This window comes from Gadus morhua, chromosome 13 (genome assembly GCF_902167405.1).
Source record: "Gadus morhua chromosome 13, gadMor3.0, whole genome shotgun sequence".
NCBI lineage: Eukaryota > Metazoa > Chordata > Actinopteri > Gadiformes > Gadidae > Gadus > Gadus morhua.
In genome coordinates, this window is record NC_044060.1 from 14,525,409 (window position 1) to 14,542,118 (window position 16,710).

Sequence of the window (16,710 nt, forward strand, 5' to 3'; positions counted from 1 at the left end):
TCATGATGATTATAAGCAGCATTACCATGCCATGACAAAAAAGAAGAGCAGAGCAGTCGTCCAGATTCGGATCACTTACATTTAGGGCATTTAGCAGACGCTTTTATCCAAAGCGACTTACAATGAGTACATTTTTCATAAGAAGTGAAACAATATATCGCTGTCAGTACAGCAAAGATGTTCATAAAGTGCAAGTACTAACAATCGCTAGGCTAACCCATTCCCCATGTACAGCAATGCTAGCAGCTACTGCAGATGTTACACAATTAAGTACCATGAATAATTGCAATGTAGATGAAGTGTGTACAATAAGTGCGTACATTAAGTGCCAGGACGTACAATGGTGGCCGGAAGGGGCTGGGTAGCTATGCAGAGTCGAGGTGAACCCTGAACAGGTGAGTTTTGAGTCTTTTGCGGAAGCTGGTGAGCGACTCTGCGATCCTGACATCGGCAGGGAGCTCGTTCCACCACTGAGGTCCCAAAACAGAGAAGAGTTGTGACTTTGTTGATCGACCTTTGCTTGCTCTTAGCGATGGCGGTACCAGACGTCCAGCTGAGGTAGTTGAGCAGAGGGATCGAGCTGGGGTGTGTGGCTTTACCAATGCTTGGAGGTAGGCTGGGGCAGTTCCATCGACTGCCTTGTATGCCAGTACCATCATCTTGAATCTGATGCGAGCTACTACAGGGAGCCAATTACACCCTTACAGATCCCCACACCCAGGAACATGATTTCTTATGATTTACATTTCTTTCTTTTTTTTCTTCATCACATTGCATCATTGTTAGATAATAGATTCACATCTCATTCCCTAATGTATATAGTTGCACTATAAGGATTTAATATTTGCTGGTCTATATCTTGTTTTGTATGCGAGGATATCATAATTATGAATATTGATGCATTGGTAAGACCCAAAGCCTCATAAAGGCTCAACAGAAGCACTAGCCACATCTTCTACTGATATTTGTGCAGATAATCCTGTTTGGATCCACATGAAAGCCTGCTCTCATGAATATGCTGCTCCATTCTGCGTTTTATGGATGGGGAATGAACATCTAAGACTTTACACTTTGACAATAACCGGACATAGTAACTCAAAAGTAGTAAATCCAAAAGAAAATAACTCATAATGTTCACATTTTATTTAACTTTGTTATCAATATATTTTAGCTGACCTCTTCTTTCCATATAGGGCTATATTTATTTATACAGAAATATTTCATATTTTTAGTCGGCCGACCCTGGGGGCCATAAATGCAATATCAAAGCAATTTAAAACCATTCTGTGTGTTCTGCAAGGCAATATCCTTCCATATGCTTTAACACAGACATGACTCTCTCTCGCTCTCTTGCTCTATTGCTCCATTGCTCTCTCTCGCTCTTTCTCTCTCTCTTGCTCTCTCTCTCTCTCTCTCTCTCTCTCTCTCTCTCTCTCTCTCTCTCTCTCTCTCTCTCTCTCTCTCTCTTTCTCTCTCTCTCTCTCTCTCTCTCTCTCTCTCATTTTTACACATTTTAAATGTCACTGTCCCCCGTCGTCATGGAGCCGACTTTCTTGGTTCAATGGAGAAGGAGAGTAGTCCTCTTTAGAATAACTTGCATACTATAAGAATGACCCATAAGAATGAGTAAACATCTGAGTGTAGGCTACAAACGCGATTAACTATTTACAAGTGCAAATAAACGCCAACATATTCTTTATTTTGCTGACAACTTTTTTTTTATCCCGACAAAAGCCTCGTAAGGAACGTTCATCTGCGTCTTTCTCTTAGATCGCACCATCTTCCCCCATCTTCTTTAAATGTGACTGCATCTCCTTCTCTCACGTGATCAGCAATTCGCGGGTCTCTCCAGTTAGAACTACTCACGTTGATATCGCTGCGTTGTCTCTGTGCGTTGTCAGCAACACCTCTACCCAAGTACCACCCCTGGAACTACGGAGCCGTTTAATCGCATTTACATTCAAATGTAACCGCAAATATGTGTAGGGTCCGAGAGGGTAACTTTGGGTGCGAACTCAGGCCGGTATATTACCTCGCTCAGTGTAAACATGCGGACCATGCTGGGAAAAAGGCGTACATAAGACACATTGACAGGCATATTTGGCAGTGTAAAAAGGTTTTTTGTCTGTCTGTCTGTCTGTCTGTCTGTCTGTCTGTCTGTCTGTCTGTCTCTGTCTCTGTCTCTGTCTCTCTCTCTCTCTCTCTCTCTCTCTCTCTCTCTCTCTCTCTCTCTCTCTCTCTCTCTTTCTCTGCCTGTCAGTCTATGTTCAGAGACATAAAACCGCTCAGGATTGACATTTTACCTCTTGTAGCTAGGTAGTTGCTGTGCCTTGCTCCCGGGCCTTTTTGGCTTCACGTAAAGGTATTATCAATTACGAACACAGTGTTTGATATGACATGTTGGGGCCCCTTTTTCATCTGAACAACAAACATCTTGCGGTGTTGTGGCTATGATGGAGTCTCACGTTGTCATGTTTAATCTGCGGCCACATTTCACGCTCTAATAAAAGCGCAACGGATATCAGGTTGGCTACGCTTGTGTTTCCGTTCCTCGGCTGGAAGATTATTCGTGGCGACGGTCATTTCATTATTTTGTTTCTATTATTTGTTTTTCTTTGGGCCACAAAACTTTCTTTGGGCTGAGTGTTGACAGTCGCTCAAAGCCGCCGAGGAAAACATTAGCCATCTGACGAGATGATGCAGATGGGACAAGCAGACGGAGGAAATCTCTTCCCAAACTCCGCTCCCCCAGTATTAGTGCTCCATCCGGCCATTCCTCCGCCACGGCAGAGACACCACCAGCAGCCTTCCCTTTCTCATCTAGCTTCTATAAACTTGGTGGCTTTTTCCTCTATTGCGACTTTTGCTCCGTGATTGATTGCAGTCACACTCCGTTCCTTCTACATCTGTGTTGGCTGCGCGTACTCTCGAGTGTGACAGCCTTATTTTTGTGAACGACATCCATAGTACCCGAGCCAAAATAGCAGCCTCTCCCACCGTCACCCCATAGCCAATCCTGCCCTATTTTCTGCCGACACATTTCTCCCTCCATCCTCCAACTGTTTTGATCGATGTCGTGCCACAGATGCTCTCTATTCCCCTGTGCCTCCCCCTTCACTTTCTACTGGTTTATTTCTGTCCAAAAATATCCCAGAAGCCATTGCCTAAAGCCTCTTGCTCTGTGCTCCTAGCCTCCTGGACTATTTTCGACATGTCTTCTCTCAGATTGAATTTTTGGTTGATATAATTGAATTCTTGATGAATACTTTAGTTTGGGAGCTCTGAGTTTACCCTGAAGGTCAATTTGTTGACGATGAATGATCAGGTTGGATAGGTTACTGACTGAAAATATGATGGCTTTATAATTAGTATTCAACAGTGGACCCTCCAATATGAAGCTCAGGCAGAACATTGGCCTTCTGGCCCTTTTTGTCTCTAAATGTCGTGGTAAGGCAGTGGCTTTAATTCAGATGATTAAATGTTCTCCTGCTGCTGTCCTAGATAAGCTGACCTCATCTCATTGAGCATTACCAGACAGTGAGTAGGCATTCCTTCTACAGCCATAAATCATCCTCAAGCACTACTTCAGTGTAGTTACCCTTATCGTCAACCTCGCCATAACTCTTAACATTCTGTTCTTCCGCCAACATTCACAAGCAAGTCATGCGTCTTGGGTTCAGCTGGGGGTTATGCTTCTGCACCAAAATAAAACTGGGGGCCGTTATTGTCATATCAATTTTAGCAGACGAATCCCAAACGCTTTCATTTCCCCCACTTCCTCTCAAAGCGCAGAGCATCTGCAACACCCACCCTGTCTTGGCTTTCGTTCCGGATCAATCATTCATGTATTCATTGAGGTTGTGTTCAAAGCGCTCCGTGGTTCAGCACGTCGTGACATGACTAGAGCCGCTCACGTCATGGCACTAGGGCCCGCTGGGGCCAGTGGGCGCTGGGAGCCCGCCGACCCGTAGACGTACGCTACTGCGATGGCTGTAACCTCGATCTCCCGCCTTGCACGGATCCAGCTGTCCAAGGCTGATCTGTCGGCTCATTCCTGCCTTTTAACCACAGAGGCTTCCTTTGATCCATCTATTTTTGGGAATCACAGCCATTCGTTTCTGGTGCTTTATGAAATATGATCTTGATGAATCCTCGTTTTCTTTGTCATTCTCCTCCATTGAGATGAATGACTCACACACCTCAATAAACACTGTTTCGCTTTACCTTTCAGAGTCCCAAGTTGGAGCCACTAAAAGAAGACTCATTGGCCGGCACGTACAAATCTGTGAGTGTGTGTGTGTGTGTGTGTGTGTGTGTGTGTGTGTGTGTGTGTGTGTGTGTGTGTGTGTGTGTGTGTGTGTGTGTGTGTCTGTCACAGCAAACACAGTGACTGTGTTCTGTACACTATAGTGATGTGTGGGCTGTTTTTTTAATGTCACTGTGGCGGTAAGACAAGACACAACCGTTCACGTGGTACTGATGACCAATTAACAGCCATGGGGGGAACCTGGACTAGTCTGGCTGAGTACCCTGCACACGCTGCAGCGATCGAAGCCTGATGCCATCTGTGCAGACCAAGATCCATGGTCTCAAGCTTGCCACTTTTTCTTGGTTGTTTGAAGCGTATCTCAGCCTTAGGTAAATGCACGGCACTCCAAGCCTTTCAAAGTCCAACCAAGGGGGACAAAGAATTACACCTTCTGCATACCAGTTGCGTAGCAGTACACGAGAAACCTATTAATTTCCAATGCAGCATAGCGTAGGGCTTTCCATCCCGCCGTGCAGAATGGTTTGTGTTGCGTTTAGAGACCACCCAAAACTCGTCTGGAATGCACTCAGTAAACCAGAGCTACGCAGAGAACTCTGCGGAGACGTTCGGAACAAAAGCAGTACTGGGTGGTGTGAGCAAAATAAGTCAGCTTTCTACACAACCAGTATCTGAGGCGTAACAGTGCTTAGAGGTGTTATAGTGCATCAGGGTGTGGACCCTTCTTCCTTGGAGCACCACCTACCTGCCCCAACCTCTCCACCACAAAGTGTGAAAATTGGGAGTTATGTCAAGAAAGGCTAAAAATAAAAGACAGAGTCACACGTAGGCCAAATCAATTCTTGACTCACGACTTTTAGATTCAGTCCTAAGTTGAGGAGTTGCACCTAAAGTGTCCTGTAAGTAGTTCTTATAATTTTCCCAGGAACTCCTAAAAAGGTAAGCTAGTTCAGATTCTGCCCCCGATATGGAAAAGATTATATTAACCATGATTATGATAATGATGGTTAATTCCACATGATATTGATGATTATCACAATATCCTTATTCATTTAAAATAATATTCTATACTTACAGTCAAACAATCTAACAGAGGATCCTTACATTGAAGTATTCATTTAATTTAACTAATTTTGATAAGTGGGTATAAAGATAACTTTATCATTACTTCATGATGATACTATTCCATTCAAAGACAATAGCAATAATATTGAACTATTGCCCAGCCCTAAGCTAATATATCAGTATGCAGAAGACCGATTGATAGACAGATGAAGAAAGAAATTCTGATACATGAATTACAAATTACAAATACAATTAAATGTGCTTCAAATAGAATTTTTGTAAAAATCGTCTGACATGTAATATCTGTATGACAGCAGTTTTAAGGTGTCATGGCAACATAGTCGTGTGGGAGCAGTCACATGTACAGCATTGTGTTCATGTAATAGGCGTTTGTGTGAACACACCATAAGGTTTGGTCTAGGTATATGTCAAACATTTGAACCATCTTTTAAACCATTTTAGTGAGTAGCTTTCATATTATATATATACATACATACGCGCAAACTACTTTTAGAAATATTTGTACTAAAACCGGTTTACAAGTCCTGCCATAACCACCGGATGAACTTCCATGTAAAGCCTTTGGAGCTGCTATGAACCTACCTTATTTTCAGCTGTCATGTCAAACTACTGTAGTAGGTGCTAAAAATAAAACACAGAAAAATGAACTAAATATATAAATAACCCCAATGACACAGATATGAATCACGGTTCCTTCACACATACTGTCTGGACTGTTTGCCTGAGAGGACAATGCACACACGCCTTTGATGTGAATGAAACACGTCATCCTCAAAGCAAATTCTTTCTGACACAAACACTCACTCTCCGAGAAATAGATTGTGAAATACAGTGAAAACAGAGTGTGTGTGTGTGTGTGTTGTGTTTGTAATGTTTGTGTGTGTGTGTGTGTGTGTGTGTGTGTGTGTGTGTGTGTGTGTGTGTGTGTGTGTGTGTGTGTGTGTGTGTGTGTGTGTGTGTGTGTGTTGTGTTGTGTTTGTAATGTTTGTGTGTGTGTGTGTGTGTGTTGTGTTTGTAATGTTTGTGTGTGTGTGTGTGTTCCTCTGCTGGCAGAACCTCCTGCTGGTCCAAAGGCAGGTGACGGTGGCTGAGGAGGATCTGGAGGACTTCCAGAAGGTCCTGAAGAGCTACTCCGACGCCACCGCGGCCCACAGCGACAACCTGCAGTCAGTCACGCTACCTCTACCCCCTCCTACCCCTCCTACCCCTCCTACCCCCTCCTACCCCTCCTACCCCCTCCTACCCCCTCCTACCCCTCCTACCCCCTCCTACCCCCTCCTACCCCTCCTACCCCCTCCTACCCCTCCTACCCACCCCTACCCCCTCCTACCCCTCCTATCCACCCCTACCCCCTCCTACCCCTCCTACCCCCTCCTACCCCCTCCTACCCCTCCTACCCACCCCTACCCCCTCCTACCCCTCCTACCCCCTCCTACCCCCTCCTACCCCTCCTACCCCTTCCTACCCCTCCTACCCCCTCCTACCCCCTCCTACCCCTCCTACCCCCTCCTACCCCCCCTACCCCTCCTACCCCCTCCTACCCCTCCTACCCCCTCCTACCCCCCCTACCCCATCCTACCCCCCCTACCCCCTCCTATCTCCACCTACCCCCCCTACCCCCTCCTATCTCCTCCTACCCCCTCCTACCTCCTCATATCTCCGCCTACTTGATCCTACTCCCTCACATCTCTTCCTATATCCTCTATTTCCTATCTCCTCCTATGCCATGAAATATGCATTTAACTATGAATTTTATTCCGGGTAATGATCTGCCCCAGAACATTTTACCCAGCATGGTAATGGCCGGGTCTCTCTCTCTCTCTCTCTCTCTCTCTCTCTCTCTCTCTCTCTCTCATATTACAGACAGTACATGACACATATGAACGTTGTTGACCCTGACAAATAATGTCTCAGTGAGGGAGGTGTCTTGGATATGCTACAATATTGAAACTATAGATTATCATATTACAACATTATACACAAGGTTCTAATATATTGTACTACTATCTGCGTCCATCCCGGGTCACCCAGGCTTTGGACTTGCCCTCAATGCCTCTCTTTACCGTCTCGCTCTGTTCCCTGGCAGCATGTCCGTTCAGAAGCTACCGGAGAAGTCCTGTTACATAATGTATGAGTTCTGGCAGGACCGCATCTCCTGGATGAGGTGGGTTGTGTGTTTGTGTGTGTGTGTGTGTGTGTGTGTGTGTGTGTGTGTGTGTGTGTGTGTGTGTGTGTGTGTGTGTGTGTGTGTGTGTGTGTGTGTGTGTGTGTGTGTGTGTGTGTGTGTGTGATGGGGGGAGATAGGACAGATATTGGCTCACAGCATGGTGTTTTGGATCTTTTTGAAGGAAGTGTCCCCACTGCTGAAATGGGCAGATGGCACTTTATTCACACACACACACACACACACACACACGCACGCACGCACGCATGCACGCACGCACGCATGCACCCACGCACACACACACCATACACCCCACATACCAACACATTAATGCAATATTGTACTTTAGGCTAAAAAGCAAAACCAGATCAAATTAAAGATTTGAAATAATTTATCTTCTTTTGGAAGTCGGGAAATAATATGAAAAAGCATTGTTACATGGGAATAGGAGAAATTGGTAATAGGAAAACGGTCTCTAACTTAAAAACTGCTTTAAAGGTCCCATGACATGAAAATCTCACTTTGTGAGGTTTTCTAACATAAATATGAGTTCCCCTAGCCTGCCTATGGTCCCCCAGTGGCTAAAACTTGCGTTTGGTGTAAAACTAGCACTAGCTGTTCTGCTCGCCTTTGAAAAAACGGAGGCTCAAGCGCGCTGATTTGGAATGTCTGTATTCATGACGTCATCAGGAATCTCAGCTCCTCCCCTTACTCTGCCTGGCCCGCCCAGAGACGTTGGCCCGCCAATGAGACTCGACCGTGCGAGCGCCACATGTGTGTGTGTGAATTCACACACTGTAACGCAAGTGTTCTTTGTCGGTTCTTTGACGTGTCTTGTATTTCCACAACGAGACTGTCGTGGGGGTTATCTGAGCCATGGTTGAGAAGGAATTGGGGGAAAGGAACTTTGGTTTGACTCGCTGAAGTACATGAACTGCGACATGCCGCCGGTTGCCGCGAGGCACCATCGCCCGGCAGCGGGCAGCCGGCAGCAGGCAGCGCGCGGTTCAGTCGACTTCAGGTTGATGTGAAAGTGGAAGAACCAGAGACGTCGCAGAACCCGACAAAGTCGTTTGTGATTCATAATATCGTCTGGAGGCACACACAATATGTTATATGATATAGATATCTATGTATTATATGATATTATTTAGATATAGAGCTCCAGGACTGTAACGCAAGTGTTGTACACTTCCTTGATATTTGGATAACCGTTCTGCTGTTGGTGTGATGGCGCATAACACGTCGGACTCTCGTCTCTGGTATTTCTACAACGAGACTCGTATTGGGGGTTATCTCAGCCAAGGTTGAGAATGAATTGGGGGGAAGGAACTTTGGCTTTGACTCCCTCAAGAACATGAACCACGACAAGGAGGAGAAAGGGATCTTTGCCGGGCAGCGCTTATGCACCTCCGCCTCCGGCGGTGGTCCCTCAGCGGGGCTCAAGCGGGAGACATTCGCCGCCAACAATCCCTTTCTCCTCCATGTCGTGGTTCATGTTCTTGAGGGAGTCAAAGCCAAAGTTCCTTCCCCCCAATTCCTTCTCAACCATCGCTCAGATAACCCCCACGACAGTCTCGTTGTGGAAATACAAGACGCGTCAAAGAACCAACAAGAAACACTTGCGTTACAGTGTGTGTAACATTGATGTGGACGTTGAAGAACCAGGAACGTCGGAGAACCCAACGCGGTCGTTTGAGATTCATAATATCGGCTCACACAGCTTTTGGCCGTGATAATAGCCTATATATTCTATGATATAGATATCTGTGTAGGCTATATGATAATATTTTGATGTAGAGCTCCAGGACTCCCGTGTGTTCTAGAATATTTACAGAACACGGCTAAAGGCTGTGTGCGCCTCGCCATTGCGATACATCCACTGTAAACAGAGCGCAAGGTACCGTGGCTGCAAGCTGCTCAGGGCCACACCCCCACCCTCCTCCTTGACACGCCCACCGAAACAGCGCATTTGGGGGAAGCTCAATGTGCGACTGGCTCGGAGTGGCTGTAACTCTGCACCACGGCTGAATTTCGGGAACGTTTTTGAATACTGTGTTAGTTGCCCACTAATACCTATATTAAAGAATACATAAAATAGCATGTCATGGGACCTTTAAATGAAAAACACTGCTTCTGAACTGAACCTGCACCAAGATATCTGCTTTCCATTGATGTTTCAATGGGTACACATCACATATAAACACGTTGACGTGTGTGTCTGTGTGTGTGTGCGTGTGTGCGTGTGTGTGTGTGTGTGTGTGTGTGTGTGTGTGTGTGTGTGTGTGTGTGTGTGTGTGTGTGTGTGTGTGTGTGTGTGCGTGCGTGCGTGCGTGCGTGCGTGCATTTACTTATTCTATGAAAAGATAAATGGTAATAACCATTACTTGCCGCAATAGCAGCTGGACGACTTTCTAGCTGTTTGTATACATTGTGGCCCAAGACAACCATCATTATTCCAGTGTATTGATGTATTGTCGATAATGTGTCAGAACAAAACTGGGTTGCAGCCTTTTTAGTTAATCCCTCTTAAATATTCTTAGAGTCAGCACCTACGCATGGTAAAAAGGTTGAGTAATAAAAACATAGATAGTGTTTCGTATTCATGTATTTTTAATCCTTAATGTGTGGATGTGAATGTGGCTCAATTGTCTTTCATTCCAAAAATGAAGCTCACAACCCATTGTATTTCACATATTTTTTAACTGGATGCCAAGCTTGAAACAATTTGTGTGTGTGTGTGTGTGTGTGTGTGTGTGTGTGTGTGTGTGTGTGTGTGTGTGTGTGTGTGTGTGTGTGTGTGTGTGTGTGTGTGTGTGTGTGTGTGTGTGTGTGTCTCCAGCTACCTGCAGTCCAACAGTAGTAAAGACTTCCAGCGCTGCGTCATCCAGATGCTTGTGGGTCCAGAGGTAGTGGCCACCATGCTGGTCCCAGGTCAGTGCTTCTGGCCTCCATTTTTCTAGTTTTTATCTGTGGCCGACGGAATGTAATCCAAAATGTATCTGCATAAAACGCGCCGGCAGCAATAGCCCCAGGGGCTAGCGGGCAGATTTGTCGATATTAGATCCAGTGTGTACAATTTAGAGGCATCTAGCAGTGAACCAACGGAATGCCCCCCGCCCCCTCCCTTTTAGCAGGATCCATATCATAACCATGGCAGCAATAGCAAATGTTGCATTATCGAAAAAAAACTAAACATCAGTTACATTCACTGAATGAAGCTTCAAGAAGTAATTTTGACAATCTCAAATATTTCAAACCTGTTAAACCAATCACAATCAGGTGCCTCTGTCAAAGTTATCCTGGTCACTGTACATGTTGTAGGACATGGCTGAGGTAACCTTTTGTTTTTTGCCTATATATGTTTCTCAACACACAGTCCTCTTATTGCATCCATATTGGTAAACTGCATTCTTAGACATATACATCTGTTATATGTACTGATCGTTCATCTTGTTAGCAGTCTGCGCTGCGAGCCAATGTTTACTTGCAGGGCTTTTGATATGCTTTTGATAACTGTTTTGTTGGAAACCAACTTTCTCTTTAAGTGCCTATCTTAAGTTATCTTACAGGGACCCAACCTCAAAAACAAATGTTTCCAAAACATGGAGCTGTTAAAGATTGCACGGCCACTTATCCTAATCCCCTGCATCTGCAAACTGCCATTGGCTATGTTTTTTACACTTCGGTTAAAAAGTGTGTGGAACTCCATTTTAATTGACTCCTCTTGAACTTAGGATATTTTGGCAAAAGGACGGAGCCTGCTTGCCTTCACTGGCTAAATGAGGCTCGCCTGAGAGAGGGTTAAGCTTCTCGGACAATTATAGTATAACGTCATGCTTTCTGGCACATTTCCTATGCAACATTGCTCATTATAACGCTCCTCCACAACTTTGGTACTGAAAAGGTATCCCAAATGAGTCTGTTGCCATGGGTCGTCGCCCCCCCCCTATTACTACGTAGGCCAAAACACTCCTTTTTGATTGAATTAAAAAGTCTTTTGTCCTTTCTGGGCTCCTGTAGGTACATGGTGGAGCAACAGGGTGAGCTCCCAGTGAAACGACCCTATGGAGATACGAAGGGCTCTAGTCTTAGATCACGAAAACACAACCATTCTTACTATCATGGGATTATACTCCAACACATGGATATTATTATCAATAATATCCATCTTTATGAATATTATATATTCCATTTCATCCTTGTCCGGTCTGCTAGATGCCCTTAATGATACACACTGCAACTTTGATTTGGATTAACCAAGGAATTGGCAAAAAATCATGTGTGTGTGTTTATATGTATACTATATATATATATATATATATATATATATATATATATATATATATGATCTATAAACCGTTAAAAGCAATTGCAGCATTGTGTGCATAAGGTACCAACGCATAACAAATACCTTACCTTACTATTGGGTCCAGAGTTTTCATTATTCTAGAGAAAGCTGGATTTTACCCTGACATATAATTCTGCAATACACTGACAATTCTCTTTAATACAGTGGGCCAAGGTTTTACATTTCAGGCATAAATTTGGTCCCCTGGGCTCTTTAAATTCAGTAGACCAATAAATTGTCACCATCCGTTTGATATGAATATTTCCTTTCTTTAACACAGCATTGGTGAAGGCTGTAACGTCTCCTCACTTTTCTCTCTCTCTCTCTCTCTCTCTCTCTCTGCAGCTTCCTGGTGGATAATGACCAACAACAATGACAACATAAATTGAGCCCAGAATTGTACCCACTGCCCACACTTAGGACTGGACCAACAAACACACACACACACACACACACACACACACACACACACACACACACACACACACACACACACACACACACACACACACACACACACACACACCCGCACAAAAACGTTCCTTCCTCGTCCTTGTACACACACACACACACACACACACACACACACACACACACACACACACACACACACACACACACAGACACTTTCATCTTGTCCTTTTACACACACACCCAAAACCCACACTTTTCTTTCTTGTCCTTGTGCACATACACACACACACACACACACATACACAGAGACACACACACACACACACACACACACACACACACACACACACACACACACACACACACACACACACACACACACACACTCGCATGCATTAAAATAATAGATGAGAGCGTTTGCCTAACTAGCTACTATGTGTTTGAAAGCTGCATGTGGCAGAGTGGCACGACGGCACCCTCCCCAGCTGCAGCCCCCGCCTGCTGCTGCTGTCACACAGAGGGGAGGGGCCGCAGCTGCAGCCTGGTCCATCTGCACTCTCTCAGCACACGACCTCTCTCAACGCAACGCTAAACAAGCCTGAACAACACCAACGCTTTCCCAGCATTTCCCTCATAATCCCCTTTTTAACCCCTTTGTCTTTCTTTACTTCTCCGTTCATGCACTTTAGTTCATAGAAGGTTAGTGGAAACACAAGAGTGGCAGCGGACTAACGTTGATCTAAGGGGTGTGTGGGTGTTGGTGTGTGTGTGTGTGTGTGTGTGTGTGTGTGTGTGTGTGTGTGTGTGTGTGTGTGTGTGTGTGTGTGTGTGTGCGCTAGAGGTATTATGGGGTGTGTGTGTGTGTGTGCCTGCTAGAGGTATTATCGGGTGTGTGTGTGGTCTAGTGTGTGTGCACGTGTTGTTCTCTAGTTGACAGGTGTGTGTGTGTGTGTGTGTGTGTGTGATGTGTTTGGGGATGGTGCTACCCCAGCCTAAGGGTGCATGCTGATGTTGGCGTGGCATGCCAGCATTTCACGTCTTTGCATTCGCATTGTCATATGATGGAACATTCATTCATTTATTTTCTATCTAGGTACCCTGATGTGACGTGATTCATGCAACAAAAAAAATGCTTGTTTTGATATGCCACAAGCCCTGCCCAGATATCTTATTTATAGCTCAGTGTAATCGTAGACTATCAGCTCTTTACCTTCGTCCTAGTTCTTTAGAAGTCAAATTAACATGGGAGAGATGTGGTTGCATCCCTCTGTTGAAAGTGAAAAATAATTGATCTATTTTCAGTGTATTGTATTCAATATTCACACATAGTCGTGTGTATCTTCGCTATTTATATAAGCTCACTCATGCAGATATTTACGTTGTGATTTTTGTTTGGTAAAATAACTTTCTCACTGACTGTAAAAAATATAAGTAACTTTAATAAAGGCGCTGAATAAATTCCTGCTTTCGCACTGATTTTTGTATTACTCATGCACTCGACAGTGAGGGAGTATGCAACAACAACAATAGAGATCATACAAGCTGTACTCAAAACAACAGACAGAGGATTTTTTTGCTCCGCTTCAATTGCCTCGTTACCATAGAAACGTGATTAGCGGAAGTGCAGAAGTGTTGGTTCCCTCCAGCTTGAGTGGTGCCCAGCGCCACAGCCACGGTGCGATGGATGTTGGTGATTGCAGTTACATGCCCACTTGATGCTGTTGATTAGAAGGACACTCATCAGCAGCCGTCAGATTGCTTTTTGTTTTGTAGTGCTACTTTGAATACTGAGGGCCAGCCAATCGTTCCCATTATTTATTCGTTCAGTGCTCGTGAAGTGTCAATATACATATATTCAAAAATATATTAGAATTTCGGCTTAGGTTGCAAAAGAACATAGAGAAAATCAATTGACCATTAAGAGTCCAAACGAAAAAGTTCACGTTGTTATTGTTTCTGAAATAAATAATCAAACATCCAGGAACCCACGTCTCAATGACAAAAACAACAACAACAACAATGTCATAACAACACCCTGGCCATCCTCTGTCCTCTTGTTCTTGTTTTCCATCTGGCAGCAGCAGCAACCATGCCAGCATCCGTTGCTATCTGTGTCCAGCACTGAAGGTGCTTTCTCTAGAGGCGTCCTTGTACTAGGAACATTAGACTCCATGAATGTAGCTGACGCCTTTGTCCTCAAAATGTCATCAGGCAAGCAAATGGCTTCAAATGATACACTAAAGAAACAAGAGACGGAGAACATTTTATTTTATTATTTTTTTGTCATCAGCCAGAAGAGTATCCCCCCTGCGACCGTGAAGATATGTAGGGTTGTAGCTGTCCTGAAGTCAGCGGGGAACTCGTTCCACAACTGTGGAGCCAGGACAGCAGCCAATAGAGATTCAGTTGAGCGACAGCTGGGGGACCCCCTCGCAGTGAGACGAAGGACGCCGTTTGGTAGTCATATAGAGCATAGCGGACACTCTGGGGTATATGGTTTGATCATGTCGTTGGGGGAGGATGAGCGTGAGCCGTATGAAGCCCGGTAGTCAAGCACCAGTGCCTTGAATCGGATCCGTGCAGTCACCGGAGTGGTGTGCTGTGTGGGAGAACAAGGGTAGGCTGAGGAACAGGCGGGCTGCTGCATTCTGGGTGAACTGCAGAGGTCGAGTGGCCCTTGCAGGCCAGAAGGGAGTTGCAGTAGTCAAGACACAAGATAGCGAGCCTTGACGCTAACCTGCCTGGCCTTCTGGGAGAGGGAAAACCATCCGCCTTTCACTCCCTCCTAAAGCAAGGGTTTGATTCAATGAGAATCTCTAGAGGATGGTGTCTTTTTATAGTGAAGTCAAAGCGTTATAAGCATCTGTTTTCCAGATGTTTCATAATATTTTCTCATTGTAGGGGATTATGAGGTCCACACTATTAAGAGAAAAAAGTATCCTTTATTTGAAACTGCGACATTGGAAAGTGAACCATATGTATAATTAATCTTTTAATAAAGAAAAACTAGTCCGCTGATGTATTTATTATGAATTAAACACGGAAATAAATTGCCAATCTCATGAAATCAAATTTACTTATCTTTTTTGCATAAAAAATTATATTTTCCCCCCGAAAATTAACCAAAGGACTCGCGCTCTCTCTCTCTCTCTCTCTCTCTCTCTCTCTCTCTCTCTCTCTCTCTCTCTCTCTCTCTCCTTGGTAACATCATGTGGAACGTGTGCAGAGGACAATCTTGCTTTGGATTTCATCAAAAAAGAAAACATGTTTGTTACTATATATAATCATATACATAGTACATACAGTACGTACAGCATTTTCAACCGGTTGTCCCTGAAGGCTACATTACACCGTAGTTTGTAGTCACGGCAGGGATTCATGGCATGATATTGTGTCTTGGGTTTACAATTGCTGTAATGCTGTCTGATTTTATCCACCACATACAATTTATCGTTCATGGGGGGAATTTATCACTTAACCTTGAAGCGTACAGTGTAAGTGTTTATAATAAATTGAATAAATAGTAAGCATGCCGTTCAACTCCATTAATATCAAAGGACCAAAAGAAAGGGTGGGATGAGGGAACTAATGTGTGGATGGAAAATGAAGTGTGTGTAGGTTCATCTGCGCGTGTGTGTGTTTGTTTGTGTGTTTGTATGCGGGCGTTTGAGTGTGTGTGTGTGTGTGTGTGTGCGTGCATGTGTGTTTCACAAAGAACTCACAAAGGATTCCTCCCTTGAGATTAAAAGATTGGGAAGATTATTTTTAAATGGGACGTTATATGCAGGAATCCAAAACTAGTGTTCCTCTTAAGCAATATGCAGAGAAACGCACAGAAACATGAGGGTTAGATGGTATGTTAATATTTTCTTCTGCTTCACTGCTTCACTTCTGCTGCACACTGCACATCGGTGATGCAAATATTGCAAATTGGTGTCTTGGAATCAAACCCTGTGTGGATTCAGGGGACGTTGACAGAATAGGCCTCCGCTTGCTTGGTGAACCTATGCATTTGTAATGTAGGTCAGAAAGTAAGTCGGCTGACACATATACATCCATATGGTCCGTATTGGCTAAGAAGAGTGTTTGACATTTTGAGTTGATCGTATTTGTGGGACTGTGTGTGTTACAGTAATCGGATGTAAAGACCATCCAACACATGAGTCTTCAAATAAATCCTCAGATTCAGGGGACATCTCTTCCCTTTCTATCTCTGTGTTCTGCAGCTGGTTTTAAATATATCTGAGGATCATGTCTTGTTGTAGTGACTATTTATTGATGTGCAAACATATCGTTTACATATCCCAAAAATTAAGGTGCTGGAGAGGGGGCTGAGTCTGCGGACCAGATGATGTGGAAAAAATACAAGAAGCCAAGCAGCGCTGAAATGACTAAAGGAAAAGTGGAACGCCCAGTATAGAAGCCTTG

The 16,710-nt window shown here is 44.4% G+C and overlaps 1 protein-coding gene across 2 annotated transcripts in view; it reads left to right on the forward strand.

The window, feature by feature from the left end:
- Positions 1-12,391, forward strand: part of necab3 (N-terminal EF-hand calcium binding protein 3) — a 37,543-nt gene extending 25,152 nt beyond the window's left edge. For both annotated transcript variants that reach the window (XM_030375461.1, XM_030375462.1), the window contains 5 exons: positions 4,232-4,285; positions 6,407-6,519; positions 7,440-7,517; positions 10,360-10,451; positions 12,214-12,391. In XM_030375461.1, the coding sequence (XP_030231321.1) occupies positions 4,232-4,285; positions 6,407-6,519; positions 7,440-7,517; positions 10,360-10,451; positions 12,214-12,257 (381 nt within the window). In that variant the 3' untranslated portion in view covers positions 12,258-12,391. The remainder of the gene's footprint in view (positions 1-4,231; positions 4,286-6,406; positions 6,520-7,439; positions 7,518-10,359; positions 10,452-12,213) is intronic.
- Positions 12,392-16,710: the final 4,319 nt, after the last annotated feature.